We start from the raw sequence: 14714 nt of genomic DNA on the forward strand, positions 1-14714 counted from the left end.
GTCGCTTGCGGCTCTGACTTACACACTAACCCTTGGAAATATGAAGAAAGCATCCGTATCATCGGGTGATGCATAGTCTACACAGCGTCCTTTTCGTATATAAGTCTTTTTCCTCTGCACCTCCTTTTCTCTCTGCTCGCCCTGCTATAGCCTTCATTCTTTCCATGCCACAGTCCAATCACCCTTTCATGACCTCCCTTTTGGCTAGACCGCTGCACAGATACAGAGTACCGCACTTGAAGAGTACCACAAAAATTATCCGATTCCAATCATGGTTGGCGTTCCTGGGAAGTTTAAAGGCTGCGAAACCTGCAGGATGTGGAGAGTCAAGGTATGTGTTTGAAAAACAGGGAACAGCCGCAGGCTAGTTTCTGTTCGCCTCCCCTCCTGATTTCTAACTGCCCAGTGTGACAATGCGCGCCCGTTTTGCAAGAAGTGTGTCGACACCGGTAGGGACTGCGCCGGCTACGAGCGAGAGACAGTTTTTATCGTCGGAACACAGGAGGACGGAGGTCGCTGTTCGTCCCATCCGCCGCGGGTTATCAAGATGAAGAAAGGCTCTAGCAGCAGCCAACACAAGGGCTCTGCTACCAGCACAACATCCAGTCCGGGATCTTCATCGACATCGCCTTCGTCCTCGAAACAGCCGAGATCATCTCGACAGACAGCCTCCGAGACTTCTCCTTTCCCTGTGTATGATCAACACGGCCTGGTGCCTGTTCACCCACCCCGCCCGGCATGGGATAACAGCATTACCCTTCTGGGTGGAGGAATTGCGTATACCACTTCGATTGCCGCCCTCGAGACACGCGTCCATTCTCTCCTTCAACAAACGGTAGTCGAAGATCCAGACAGTAGCAGCTCCTTTGTCTTCTCGGCTATGCCGCATTATTTTCCTGCGGACGTCCAGCAGACATTGCATGGGTCCGACTTTCAGCTTCATTCACAATGTATGGTGCACTTGTCATCGCCTGCTGCCCTTGGTGGAAATACAGGTTTCGGATTCGATTCAACGACAGCAGACAATGTCTGTATGCTACTCTACGAGGTAAGACGATGTGACGGAAGATACGAGAGGAAAAATGTTAAGGAACAAGGAGGGGAAGGGCGATAGGGCGAAAAAACAGAAGCAAAAAGTCAAATGGAAGGAGCGAACAATAGGGAAACCAAAAATACTGATCCTGACTTCGCAGCATAACTCTTCTATTTCCACAAGCACGTTACCCATCTGGGATGAATTGGCGATGCAATTACCAAGCATACAACATCAAGGACCAAGCCGATTTACGACGTTTCCAGCCCGTCACTTTTTCGTGCGCGTGTATCGACCGACGGCAGTACGTGTTCTGTCCTTTTGCGTAAGACAACAGAGACTGACCTCCTTTGTTTGCTATTAGATATTTTCTGCCTTACTCAGCCGTACGGATACCTTCCTTTTAGAACAAGAATGGATGGATGGGCCGTGGGAAGTGCATCCTAAGGCGTGGTTCGATCAGCTCTTGGATATTGTAGCACAAGTCCCTGCCATCCTAGGCCAGACCGATCAGATCGCACCTCACCCTCCGACCATAGAACGGCGCATGATGGCCCAGAATCTGTTGGGAAAGTGTCTTCGCGTCGAACACAACCTGCACCAGTGGCGCCGCAATATACAAGAGGGTGGGGGGGTCGGATATGGGCCGAGTGTCTGGCAGAGCCACGCTGGCAACATGGATGGTGTGATGCCTTTTACAGACACGATCGCCTTTCGTGATTCCACCACAGCTATCATGTTTGTGACCTACTGGGCCACGCTGGTGCTGCTCTACCCGTGCATCGAATGCCTCTATGCCACCCTTTTTCAGCCCGTACTCGATGCCCTTCCCTCTACGTTTCCCGATTTGCCACCCAACCTGTACATTCCGGATCCCTCGAAATACAGTGCCAACAACGTGATGGATCTTTCGGCAAGCGTGTGTCGCAGCCTGGACTTTGCCCTGGCTTCTACTGTACAGCCAGATTTGTTGACGGTACCGCTCTTCATCGTAGAGGCCTACTACCGGGACATCAATGCCTCGTCTGGCGACGGCACTTTTGAGCTACTATGGTGTGGCGCCTTTCGAAACCGTCTTGCCATTAGAGGCCAAGATATCGCGAACATGATGCAGAGCAGACAGTGGATGGACGTTGCACAGTATTAGATGAGGCTTAGGAAGCGAGAGCCTGATGACAAGACAGAAACTTCACCTCAAAAATTGCCATCCCCTGTTCACTGACTTTGACCTACCCGTGATGACTGTGTCCCTTCTGTTTTTATTCAATCAGCCCGTCTTCTTCTTTCTCGTCTCCGTCGCCACTCCTGAAATCTTGATTTGAAAGCTTCCCTTCCAGTCCCCACTGTCTTTATTCTGTGACAGCTTACTTCCATTTCGACAGTCTTGCTCCAGTTATACACGAGACTATTTATTAGATGGCAGCCACCTCATGGAAGAAAAGGATAACCAAACGAGCACGACAGAACGAAAGTCGAAAAAGAGACAAGCTGCCTTCCACAATGTCTGACGCGTGCTCACCGGCTGACCCGAGTCGACCAGATGGTGTAGAGTTTGAAATCGTATCGTCCGAAGGCACTGATCTTTCTTCGACTTCCAAGGGGCAAGAACCAACTCCCAAAGACCAAGGCGCTCCAGGCAGTTGGGCGCGACCTTACCTAACTACCATGATGCAATTAGCGACACCACGAATTCGGTATTTGACACTTCCGACATTCCCGTCTTGGAAGCGATGGATGGAGCAGATGAGGGCAAAACAGCCAGCGAAAACCCCGGAAGGAGGTCTTAGCATCTTTGGAAATCTTACGCGTTTAGTTTACAACCCTCGTGTCGCTGACAACAAGTGTCGAGTCAAGGTCGCAGGTTGCCCTCTTATCTTGCTTAACGGCAGCTTTATTGTGGGAAAGTCGGCTGTGGCTCGCGATCTGGCCTACATACTTGGCAACCGATATAAGGCCCGTATGGCAAGGAGTGGTAGACGACTCGCGAGGCCAGCTGAGAGTGCGACGGAAACTCAGACGGACGGCTGCACTGTGGTGCTTCATATGAACGAGATTTATAATACAACAGTCAACGGGATCCCCAAACCAAGCGTCAGGAGAATTGCGGGCAATGTCATATTTAAAACCAACACCAACACTGACAAGAGCTGCGAGCATCAGGCCTTGTGGCCTAGCACTGAAACCAAAGCCGAGTTCCTGGAGAAGATGCGGACGATCCGAAACCAGGCCCTTTTGGATCATGTAATTTCTGAAAATCATGAGAACAAGACAGTCATCATCAGCGATTGCCTGCTCTTCTCAAAAGAAAGCGCGGAAACGGTGCAGCATTATAGAGGCGCCGCCTGCGCTTCGGGTCGGCCATTTGTCCATATTTATTTGACATGCTCCTTGGACCAGCACATGGACCGGCTTCATCGCCGGGCTATGGGCCGTGTTATAAGACCCAAACCCGAGAAATTGTGGGAAAATAGGAAGGATAAGGGCAAAGGCAAGGAGAGAGAATTAGTGGATGAGACGCCGGACAGGTTTCCGAACGAGCTGCTGGTGAGGCTGCGAACGAGAATTGAGGCAATGGACGCAGAGGAAAACAAGTGGTTGCCAGTCCTATTTCCAGCCCATCGCCGCAAAACGAGCGTGGGTTCGTCTTCTACCTCGGTGCCCAATTTTCAGTTCAGGGGGCTTCATGTCGACACGACAATGACGACGGCCCTGGAGACGGCTGCCGTTATCGCCGGCTACCTAGAGGACATGCGTCAAGGCGTGAAATGCGACGACTTGCAAGACGAGGATGCGATCGATGGTGTTGGCTATGCCAGTATGAAGGCCATCGACGCCGAGACAATTAGGGGCGGCGTGCACAACCAAGACATCCGCTTTTGACTTTTGGATGGTTGCGGTCTATGATGACTGCATGAATTTGATATGTCTGGTCAGATGTCTGTTTTCATAAAGAGCGAACAGCCAGACCTTTTTGAGCATAGACAGATCTCAGAGGCGATTGCCTGGACAGAGATATTGGCAAAAACAAGACATTCCTACGCACCCTCTTAAAGGTTTCCAAACCGACAAACGATCTCTCAGCCTCGTCTAGATTTGATGCGATCGTCGGACACCATGCAAGGCACACGGCCAATGGGCCAGATGGGCTGACAGGAACAAAACGACGACGGCGGAACAGGCGGACAATACTGGACCAACAGAGACCGGGGGATGGCCATGGCGCGGTTTGCCAATCCTACAAAGTAACGCAACCCCGAGACGATGGCGACTGTGACTGGTCCACTCTGCAACCAGCAAATACTTGTATGCAAGATCTTACGAGGCCCGGAAATACGAGAGCAATCTGGTCTCCTTCTTGGCTTCTTGGGACGTACGGAGTACCCCGTACCTGTAGGCTGGCCATGGCATTGTCCGTGCGCTGCACTGCTCGCAGGAGGGTCTACCACTTTTGCTCTCCATTCGATCCATTCCGCTCGTTGTTTTTTCATCAGAGCTTTATGACTATTTTGCTATTTATAAGATCCTATTGCAATATTACGCGAGCCCCGCTCGGAGAGAGCTAATATCCGACCGCTAAAGTGGCAAGCTTCTGAAATCGGCACCTAGACCAAATTGCCCCCTCTGTTATGGCACTAATAGTGGACTACTGCGGTGGAATGTAGCGGTTGATGCTACCCCTCCAACGCCAATGGCTGCTGCCGAAGGCGCCAAAAGCGTCTCTGGCAACGGTGCGTCCACTGTTGTTTACGCCGCCAACCAGTCTTTTGGAGGGGCGAGCTAAGGGCCGCCGCCTGAAGGGGAAAGCAGCCTCATCACCTTCATCTTCCCATCGCGGCCCAACCGGTCTCCCCCATCCCCCAGCGTTCTCTTCCACACACACTCTCTCGCACACACAATCGTCTGCAAACGTCGCCGATTAACGCTCGTCACCACCCCGTCTCCATCTTTAGCAGCACAGGACCGGAACGTGACCGACTCCCAGCATCGATTCTCGTCTTTCGTTCCCCACCGCTTCCGTCTCTCGTTCGGGACGACAACGACAGCAACGACAGCAGCAGCCGCCGCTGACCCGTAGCCGACGTCACGCAACAGCAGCTGCATGCTGGCCGACTGCAGCGGTTCGGCTCGGCAAGTGTGGCCCTAGGAAGCGAGCGTGCACGAGACTGAAAGCGAGATCGAGAATAACGACCGTGGTGGTCACGACGTCATGATGGCGCATCTCGAACAGCGGTGGATCAAGGTGCAGCAGAAGACATTTACGAAATGGCTCAACACGAAGATTGCAGAGCGGCGGTTGGAGGTGAAGGATCTGGTGACGGATTTGAGTGACGGGGTAAGACTGGGATGAGGAGTGAGGATAGGGGAGACAGAGAGAAGGAGAGGAGAGGAGAGAGATGAAAGACGAGAGGAGAAAGAGAAAGGAGAGGGGAGAAAGAGGAGAGAGAGGAGAGAAACGTGCTGACAGTGTAGGTTATGCTCATCCATCTGCTGGAGTGCCTCTCGGCAGAGTCGCTGGGACGGTATGCGGCGAAGCCGAAGCTGCGGGTGCAGCGGTTCGAAAACGCCAACTTGGCTCTGAACTTTATCAAATCGCGAGGAATCCAGATGACGAACATCGGGGCAGAGGACGTGGTGGACGGGAACCGGAAGATCATTCTGGGACTGATCTGGACGCTGATTTTGCGGTTCACGATCAGCGACATTCACGAGGAGGGCATGACGGCCAAGGAAGGACTGCTACTGTGGTGCCAGCGCAAGACGGCGTGCTACGACGAGGTGGAGGTGCGGGATTTTAGCAGCAGCTGGTGCGACGGACTGGCATTCTGCGCTCTGCTGGACATTCACCGGCCGGACCTGATCGACTACGACTCGCTAGACAAGAACGACCGGCGGGGCAACATGCAGCTGGCGTTTGACCTGGCGCACGACGAGATTGGAATCCCAAAGCTGCTGGACGTGGAAGATGTATGCGACGTGGCAAAGCCGGACGAGCGCAGTCTGATGACGTACATTGCGTACTGGTTCCACGCCTTTTCGCAGATGGAGAAGGTGGAGAACGCGGGGCGACGGGTGGAGAAGTTTGTGAGCAACATGCAGGGTGCGTGGGAGATGCAGAGTGCATACGAGCGGCGGATGGCGGCGCTGCTGGCGCAGGTGCGCGGACAAGTGGCCGCCTGGCGATCGGCGACGTTTGCGGGGACATATGCAGACGCCAAGGCGCAGGCGGCGGCCTTCTCGAGCTACAAGCGGGGACAGAAGCGGGTGTGGGTGGCAGAGCGAAGCGAGCTGGCGACGCTGCTGGGCAACATCAAGACGAAGCTGGGAACATACCGTCTGCGGCCATACGAACCACCGGCCGAGTTGCGACCAGAGGTGATGGATCGCGAATGGGCAGCACTGACGACAGCCGAGATGGGTCACGGACAGCTGATCAACGAGACGATCCGCGACATCAAGAACGCGCTGCGGCGGTCATTTGCCGACAAGGCCAACGATTTTGCGCTGGCGCTCAACACGGTGCAGCTGGCCATCTCAGGGCTGGAGGGCGACGTGGAAGACCAGCTGCACCACGTGCGCAAGCTGTCGGACAATCTGCCGCCGCTGGACGCGTATCTCGACACGATCGCGGCCTTGGACGCGCAGTGCGAGGAGGCCAACATTGAGGAGAACGACTTTACGACGTATACGTACGACGAGCTGAGCTACGAGCTGGGCCTGGCCAAGGCCAGCGTCTCCAAGAAGCTTGTCTTCCTCGAGAACCAGATCGTGGCGCGCAGCATGACCAACCTGACGCCCATCCAGCTGGAGGAGTTCGAGTCGGTCTTCCGGCACTTTGACCGCGACGACAGCAACTCACTGCAGGAGCTCGAGTTCTCGGCTGCTCTGGCTTCGCTCGGCCTCGTCTTCTCCGAGGACGAGATGCACGCATACTTTGTGGCCGCGGCGTCTGGCCGTGACCGCGTCTCGTTTGAGCAGTTTATCCGCTTCATGGTCGACGTGACCGAGGATCAGAACACGGCCGAGCAGGTCTTTCAGTCGTTCCGCGAGGTCGCCGACGGCAAGCCCTACGTCACCGAGATGGACCTGCGCCATTCGCTAGTGCCTGACGACGTGATCGACAAGTTGGTCACCATCATGCCGCCGCACAAGGGTCCGGACCTGGCCGAGGATCGCGGCACGCCGCAGTTTGACTACATCACCTTTATGGACCGCATGATTGCGGGCCAGGCCGGTCGCGATGGACGAGACGCGACTGCTGAGTCAGCACAGACAACCCAAAGTGCCGGCAACGGCAACGTCCGCCATTCCGACAACGACAGCCTCAGCGGCAGCGACCGTGGCACCGGCAGCTACGACTCGGGCGACGACGACGACATTGACGACAGCCCGGCCTCGGTGGCTGTCGCTGTCGCTGTCGCCGTGTCGCCCCGGTCCAACGGCCGCCAGACACCCCAGAAACTGCAGCACGGCCGCACAGAATCGTCCATCAGCCAGAGCTCACGAAGGGCTGGCGCAAACGGCTTCCACTGAGCGCGGCCCGCTGCTTTTTTCCTGTCCTGCAGTCTGTCGTCTGTCGTCTGTCGTCTGTCGTCTGTCCGCCGTCTCGGTGCCCTGTCCGTTCCATCTCCGCCTCCGTGTCTCTCCATCTCCCTTTCCGGTACATATTCAAACAAAATGGTCCTTTTTCCCTCTCACTCTCCCTGTTTCTCCCTCCACCAATCACACGTCACCAAAGACGAAGCTGCAGCTTGGTTAAGATTTGCTCGCTAGGAAAGAAGGAGCTCCGAGGCAGAAGGAGCGAAGGAAGCAAGAGGCTGGCTTTGGCAACCCGTTTTTGGGCGCGATTGGTGTAATATTCTCTCTTCCTTGACGGCTTAATGGGTTTATTCTTACGTCCTTTCCGTGCACTGGTGCTCTTTTCCCGGCGTATTGATGGTTTTGCTATGCAATAAAGACTCGTACGATTGACCTGCTCGGCCGGCATGCATCCCGTGTATCCCGATCTAGCAAACGGCAAGGCAGAAAAAAAAAGGAGCTAGAAATAGGATGAGAGGGAAAGAAAAAAAAGTAATACGAAAGACCCCCAGTGCCTCCGTTCGCCTGATGACCCATGCTCTGGAAAACGATTCTAGTCAAGATATAGATAATAATAAAAACCTCTAGAGCCTCGTGGCCTACGCGTCCCGGAAGCCGCCCAGCTCCTTGAGCGCGTTTGCCAGCCGCTGGTAATCGCGCAGCAGCACGGCCACCTCGCTGATCCGCAGGTCGGTCGCGCTGTGCACCTCCATGAACCGCTTGACCGGTGGTGCCACCTGTATCTTGGGAGGTAGGGCAGCCGCGAGATCGGGGAAGGCCTATCAAGTTAGAGGAAGGAGGAAAATAAAAGGGAGGACAGAAGGAACCCCCCCCCAAAAAAACTCACCGTCGCTAGATCTCCGCCTTCCACTGCCTTCTCCGGATGTGCCGACTGCGGCACCGACGGTGTCGACGCTGCCCTTCCAAAGCCCCGAAACCCGCCGATGCCGCTGAACCGCGACATCGGGTTGAATGAGCTGAGGCTGCGCACCGAATCCATCAGGGGCGGGTTAGTCGTCGAGGATGCTCCCGTTACCCTGGCCCTGCTCCTGTTCCTGCTGCTCCTGTTCCTGCTGCTCCTGTTCCTGCTGCTCCTGTTCCTGTCGTGCTGCCTGTCATGCTGCCGGCCTCGTCGTCCACAAAGGTCACGCGGCGCGAGCTGGCCACACTGCGCGCGCTGTCGGCACTGTGGTCACGTGACGCCGACGACTTGCGCCCGCCCACAATCGTGAGCAGCTTGTCTTCCATGCCACCCGCTCCCATCGACCGGCGAAACGACGTCCGCTGCCGTTGCTGGGGCGACGGTGCCTTTTGCTCCTCTCCGCTCAGCGACGCCTCGTCCTCGCTGCCCGCTGGCGGCGGCGTGCTGATCAGCTTCCGGGCCTCCTCCAGCGTCTTGGGCACGACCACGTTCCCCTCGGCACCACCACCACTGCTGCTGCCGCCATCCTTTCCGCCGTCGGATCCGCTGCCAGACTTGCCGGCCACGCCGCCCTCTTGCTGCTTCTGCAGCCGCCCGAAGAAGAGCCGGTAGCTGCCCTCCAGGCTGTTCCCGATCGTCTTCAGGCCCTGATCGGCTGCGCTGAACGTGTTCAACACCGCGTCACTCGCCGTGCTCAGCGCCTGTGCCGCCGGCGTGTTCACCAGGTCGCTGAGACGCCGGTTGCGCAGCGGCGCTGCCGTCGTCAGCAGCCCGTTGTCCGGCGGTGCTGACGGCTCGACCATGGCTGCCGTGGCCTGTCCCGCGCTGACCTCGGGCGTGCTCGGTGTGGCCGGCGACACCGTCAGTCCCTGCGTCGCAAAGTATGCAGGCGGAAAGGTCTCCGTCTTGGGCGTCTCGGGACCCGGTGCCTTCATCGGCCCCGATGGCGCCTCATCGGCGCGGAGGGTCGACAGGTCGACCGTGTCCAGAAAGCTGATCGCCGCCTCCAGGTTCGTCAGACAGTACGCAGCCTCGCCGTCGATCTTGGTCTCCCAGCGGAAGCGCTGAACAAAGTTCAGGTCGCTCACCACGCTGAGCTGCTCGGGCGGCAGCGTGATGAGCGCGTAGATCAGCATCGGCATGATCTCGTCTGCCGATGACGACGGATGGAAGTGGGCCAAGGTGTCCACGATGCCCTTGTGCGCCGACTTGAGCCGATTGAGCTTGCCGAGAGGGTAGTGTGTCAAGTTCATGCGAACAATCTCCTTCCGCACCGGCTCGAGCCACTGTCGGACCTCCTTCTGTCGTGCCGCAAAGGCCTCGGGCAAGGTGGGCAGCTCGCCCAGGTCGACGCCCAGATCGGCTGGACCGATGCCGACCACGTCCAGAGCCGCCGTCTTGGACCGGAGCTTGTCGTCCTGGGCCTCGTCCTGCGTCGACCGGTGGCGGTAGATGCGGTCGTAGATGCCCTCGCAGAGCCGTCGTTCGACCGCCTCTTCCATCAGGCTCCGCTTCACTTCTAGGGCCCGTCGCTGGCGCTTGCGGTCAGCCAGCTCCTCGGCCGTGATCATCTGCTGCTCCGACTCAGACTTGGCTGGAGCCGGAGGTGGGGTCTTGGCCTTGTCTCGGCCGCCGATCGAGGCAGCCTTGGCCCGCAATATGCTAGCAGCTGAGGGGCGCGTGTGTGCCACGACCGGCGCCAGCTCACGGCTCTGACGTGTAGCAAGGGCCGCCAGGTGTGTGGCAATGTGGGAGGAGGCGGTGCCATAGAATTCCTGGAACTTGGCCGAAAGAGACTCAATGTTGGGTGGAGTAGGGTGCACTTTGGCCTGGAGGTTCTCGATGAAGCTAGCCGAGGCGGAGAAGACGGTCAGTCATATGAGCTAGGCCCGGGGACAACGCAACACGTACCTGTCGGCGAGGCCAATCAGCTCAATGGGCAGCTCGTCGAGATCGACCGACGCTCTCGGCGGCTCCGGTGGCTCATCGCTGTCCTCGTTTTCGAACGTGTCCGGCCCCGCTGAAGCGGAGGACCCAACCTTGTCCTTCTCCCTGGAAAACGACATGTTATGCTTCTTCTTCGATTCGGTCGGTGTGGTGGCCCTGTCCTCCGTGGAAGACTTGACTGGGGTGGTATATGAGCGGGCGAGAGGCATGGGTCGAATGGGCGAGGAGGCGGACGTGTTCTTCAGGTCTGACCGTGAGGCCGAACGGGTGGGCTTCAGCGGGTTGGGACGCTTACCGACAGCTACGGCATCCTTGGAGCCGGCTGGCGCCATGAACGTCTCGGTCAAGCTTTCGAACATGTCAGTGATCGGCAGAGGACAGCTAGGAGATGTGCGGGATGCACATACCAGACGGCAGACGCATCAAGTTTTAAGGGATCGTGAGACCTGCCGTAGCGAGGAAGCCAGTAAGAAGTGGAGTAGACCGGAGCAGATGTGTGTATAGCACAAGAGGCCAGTCGTCGACGCAATGGCGAGCAGCGGGAGAAGGCAAAGGTGGCTGTGTTCCGGAGGCAGCCGTCTGCTGGCGGGAGCGAGCAACGAGGATCTGCAGGTGTGCTGAAGGTGGTCTGCGTGTCAGCCAGACGTCGTCGGCGATGACGTTGCGGACTGCACGGGGCGCTAGGGTCTCGCAGTTGGGCACGGAAGAGGCGGCGTCACGGGATGCCGGTCTTCCAATGGCGGTTCTTCCTCTTCGACTTGGCGGTGGAGGTTGGTGGGAGAGGGGACGACAAAGCCAAATCGCGCGTCCTCGGTGCCAGACGGGTCAAGGATGTGTCAGCTGCCTACAGGCCTGCTGGCTGCTATGTCCGCTGAAGTGCCCTATAAAGTTGCACTATGCGTATCAGGTATGGAGTAATACGGAGTAGGATAAGATACATGCGGCGCACAACAAGCTCCGTGCCGTACGCGTTCGCGTCGAGCAGACTCTTGCACCGTGCAACCTGAGCTCACCGCATGCACAAAGGGGCTGGCCATCACCTCGGCTATCTCTCTCGATCCTGGAGCCGTTACTCTGCGGATGGCAATCCATGCATGCTGCAGGGAGTGGCGCATCACGTGCACCGAGACTAGGCCACTATCAGGCAGCACCCTTTTGCCCCAGCCCAACAAGAGGCGGTCTAATCTCTCCCGTTATCGCTGCTCTGCCGTCATAACAGGGTCCACCTGACGACTCGTCACGGGCGATTCCCCCCGACAGCCACGATTCATTCATCCTTCTTCCTTCGCTCCCTCTGCCGTGCAGCTCTGGTGCTTCTTGCTGCTGTTTATCTGCGGTCCCTGTCATCAAACCAAGGACGAGAGAGGAGCGAAGCAACACACTGCAAACAGCCAGACAACCAGACGACCAGACGAACCAGTCTATACTCATCGGCCTGGTCTCGCCTCTGTCTCGTTTCCCCTTGCCGTCAGGGCATCGCCACCGACATGGCTCCCCATCGCTTTGCATCACACCCAGACAGCAGAGGTCGATGCAGGTCTGCTGGCAGAGTCACAGCAAAAGTTCTGCTCTCCTTCCTTGCCATCTCGGCCGTTCCTCTGAGCTCAGCCGTCGCCACCGACAAGGCGTCCGAACAGCTCGTCCTTCCCTTACCGCCTTCCGGGCCTATACTGTCTCCGGAGCCGCCAGCACCGGCCGACCATGTGTTTGTGCGTGACCTCCCCTGCGTCCTTGGATATCTGTGTGGCTGACTCGGTATCTTCACAGACGCTACGCCATATCTATCACCATGGCACTCATCAATACCCCAAACTCCATCGGAAGATGGACGTTCATCAGCGCGACGCTGAGGTATGGCTCGATGCCGCAGATGGCTATGCCCGTGAGCGGCTTCCGACGCTGCGCGCAAAGAGCCATGCGTCCTCGATAGAGCGGCTGGTCGACCGCCGGCCCAGTGTGGTCGACCCGATGGTAGCGATGGCGCGAGAGCGTGGCTACGTGGCCGTATTGTCTCCAGACGCGTGGACGGTGGACAGCGTGTCGTCGCCCAACATCACGGACAAGGACACGGTGCTGAACATGGCCTACATGGCGTCCAACGCCTATGTCGAGACGCCCGACCTGGCGGACTGGTTCGACGTTGGGAATCCGTACAACCGCAGCGGTGACTTTGGCTGGGAGGGCGATGGGCTGCGTGGTCATGTGTTTGCCGACGAGACCAACTCGACGATTGTGATTGGGCTGAAGGGTACGTCGCTCGCCGTATTCGATGGCGAGGGCACGACGACCAATGACAAGGAGAACGACAACCTGTTCTTCAGTTGCTGCTGCGGGCAGCAGGGTCAGTGGACTTATCGGCAGGTGTGCAACTGTGCCACGGGGACGTATGCCTGCAACAACACGTGTGTGCGCCAGGCGCTGCACGACGAGAACCGCTACTACATGGCCGCCCGGGAGCTGTACACCAACATCACGCAGCTGTACCCTGGCTCGAACGTGTGGCTGACGGGCCATTCGCTGGGCGGCGCGCTGAGCTCGTTTCTGGGCCTGACGTACGGCCACCCGGCGGTGACATTCCAGGCCGTTCCGGAGGCGCTTGCAGCCAGCCGTCTCGGCCTGCCGGTGCCACCCGGCGCCGACCCCAACCGGCCACAGTCGCGCCAGCACACGGGCACGTTCCACGTCGGCCACACGGCCGATCCGATCTACATCGGCACGTGCAACGGCGCCACAGCCACGTGCTCGTATGCCGGGTATGCGCTGGAGACAGCCTGCCACACGGGCTACGAATGCGTGTACGACGTGGTGGCCGATCTGGGCTGGCGCGTCGGCGTGGGGACGCACAAGATCCACACCGTCATCAACGACGTGCTGCGCAAGTACGACAGTGTGCCGCAGTGCAAGTTTACGCCCGAGTGCCGCGACTGTGCCGGCTGGAAGATATTTGAGAGCAACGGCACCGAGCGCACCACCACGTCAGCGACCTCGTCGTCCACCACGTCGCAGACACGCACACGCACCGAGACCTGCAAGACGCCGGGCTGGTGGGGATGTCTGGACGAGACGACGACCACCGGTGCCTCAACGGCCACGACGGCCACGACGGCCACGACCACTACGACGTCGATCGAGGCCACCACCACCGACGAGGCCACCACTACCACAGCCACCACCACGTGCAAGACGCCCGGTCGGTTTTGGGGCTGCAAGGACGACCCGACGCCGCCGGCGACATCGACGACGACGACGACGACGACAACGCCTCACGCCACCACCACGGCCACGGAGACGTCGTGTGCGACGCCCGGTCGCTTCTGGGGCTGTCTGGACCCGCCGGCTGCGACGAACGCGACCACAGGCGTGCTGACAGCCACATCAACGCAGCTGGCGCCAACTCACGCAATCACGGCTCCGCCGGCTGGCGCTCTGCCAACGCAATCGCCGCCTGTCAAGCCAAAGCACCGATGTCTGCGGCGGAGCTGGCTCGGCTTCTGCAAAGACTGGGAGAACCTGGACGAACTATAGTGACAGGCAGTGCAGGGGCTATCTATCTGCCTTATCTAATTAGACTTTTCTTTGCTTCTCTTTCTTACAGCATGACAAGACGGAGCAGCAATTGGAAGAGATGCGAGTGACTTTGACTGTGTCGCATGGACTATATGGGGGCGTCTTGAGGGAACAGTATCCGCATGTTTGTTTTTGCCTTTGGTATTTCAGTCTTGACTTGCTTTCTGGAGGGAGGACCTGTCTGTTTCTGCGCATAGATTGTATCCTGTCCTATGCTATTATCAATGCATACAACCATACAAATACACATGGATGATATTTCACCAATCGGTGGTCTTGAACTTATCCACCACGCTCCGACCTGGTCGAACTGCGACATATGCCGAGATAAAGCTTGGGTCCAATACTACCCCAATATTTTGATCCCGCATTCCTGCAAGCGAATTCCGGGAAAAACTGTCCGGTTCTCCTTGGCAGATTCTGACGTGGCATTCCCTAGCCGGCTGCTGCCGGTGAGGCCTGGACATGAGTGCTTATCGGCTGAACGGACAGAGACAGACAGCCATTTATGTGGAGGAAGGAATGATGACTGTGGAGAGGCAGCATTTCCAATGCTAGCTGTCCACGGATAAAAGACAAGTTCCTGCACTCTCGCAAGTTCGTCCATAAATCCAGGCCGGTCTTCACAGGGGAGCGAGCCCCGAAGTCTGCAGCGCGGGATGTGATGCC

General features: G+C 57.7%; 5 protein-coding genes across 5 annotated transcripts; 4 read left to right on the plus strand and 1 right to left on the minus strand.

The window, feature by feature from the left end:
* Positions 1-271: 271 nt before the first annotated feature.
* Positions 272-2180, plus strand: CMQ_4538 (c6 zinc finger domain containing protein; the record flags this gene model as incomplete). Its single annotated transcript, XM_014312694.1, has 3 exons — positions 272-331; positions 407-1048; positions 1398-2180. The coding sequence occupies 3 exons, from the start codon at positions 272-274 to the stop codon at positions 2178-2180; spliced, it is 1485 nt and encodes a 494-aa protein (XP_014168169.1).
* Positions 2181-2533: 353 nt separating this feature from the next.
* Positions 2534-3913, plus strand: CMQ_4520 (uncharacterized protein; the record flags this gene model as incomplete). The annotated part of the gene is made up of 1 exon (XM_014312676.1): positions 2534-3913. The coding sequence occupies one exon, from the start codon at positions 2534-2536 to the stop codon at positions 3911-3913; it is 1380 nt and encodes a 459-aa protein (XP_014168151.1).
* Positions 3914-4721: 808 nt separating this feature from the next.
* On the plus strand, positions 4722-7564 carry CMQ_4429 (actin-binding protein; the record flags this gene model as incomplete). Its single annotated transcript, XM_014312585.1, has 3 exons — positions 4722-4761; positions 5182-5366; positions 5504-7564. 3 exons carry the CDS (start codon positions 4722-4724, stop codon positions 7562-7564), a joined length of 2286 nt encoding a protein of 761 aa, XP_014168060.1.
* A 644-nt stretch (positions 7565-8208) lies between these two features.
* Positions 8209-10837, minus strand: CMQ_4901 (vps9 domain protein; the record flags this gene model as incomplete). Its single annotated transcript, XM_014313057.1, has 4 exons — positions 8209-8388; positions 8457-8592; positions 8646-10379; positions 10443-10837. 4 exons carry the CDS (start codon positions 10835-10837, stop codon positions 8209-8211), a joined length of 2445 nt encoding a protein of 814 aa, XP_014168532.1.
* Positions 10838-11965: 1128 nt separating this feature from the next.
* Positions 11966-14003, plus strand: CMQ_4825 (autophagy related lipase; the record flags this gene model as incomplete). Its single annotated transcript, XM_014312981.1, has 2 exons — positions 11966-12187; positions 12246-14003. The coding sequence occupies 2 exons, from the start codon at positions 11966-11968 to the stop codon at positions 14001-14003; spliced, it is 1980 nt and encodes a 659-aa protein (XP_014168456.1).
* Positions 14004-14714: the final 711 nt, after the last annotated feature.

Source organism: Grosmannia clavigera, assembly GCF_000143105.1.
Source record: "Grosmannia clavigera kw1407 unplaced genomic scaffold GCSC_97, whole genome shotgun sequence".
NCBI classification, from domain to species: domain Eukaryota; kingdom Fungi; phylum Ascomycota; class Sordariomycetes; order Ophiostomatales; family Ophiostomataceae; genus Leptographium; species Leptographium clavigerum.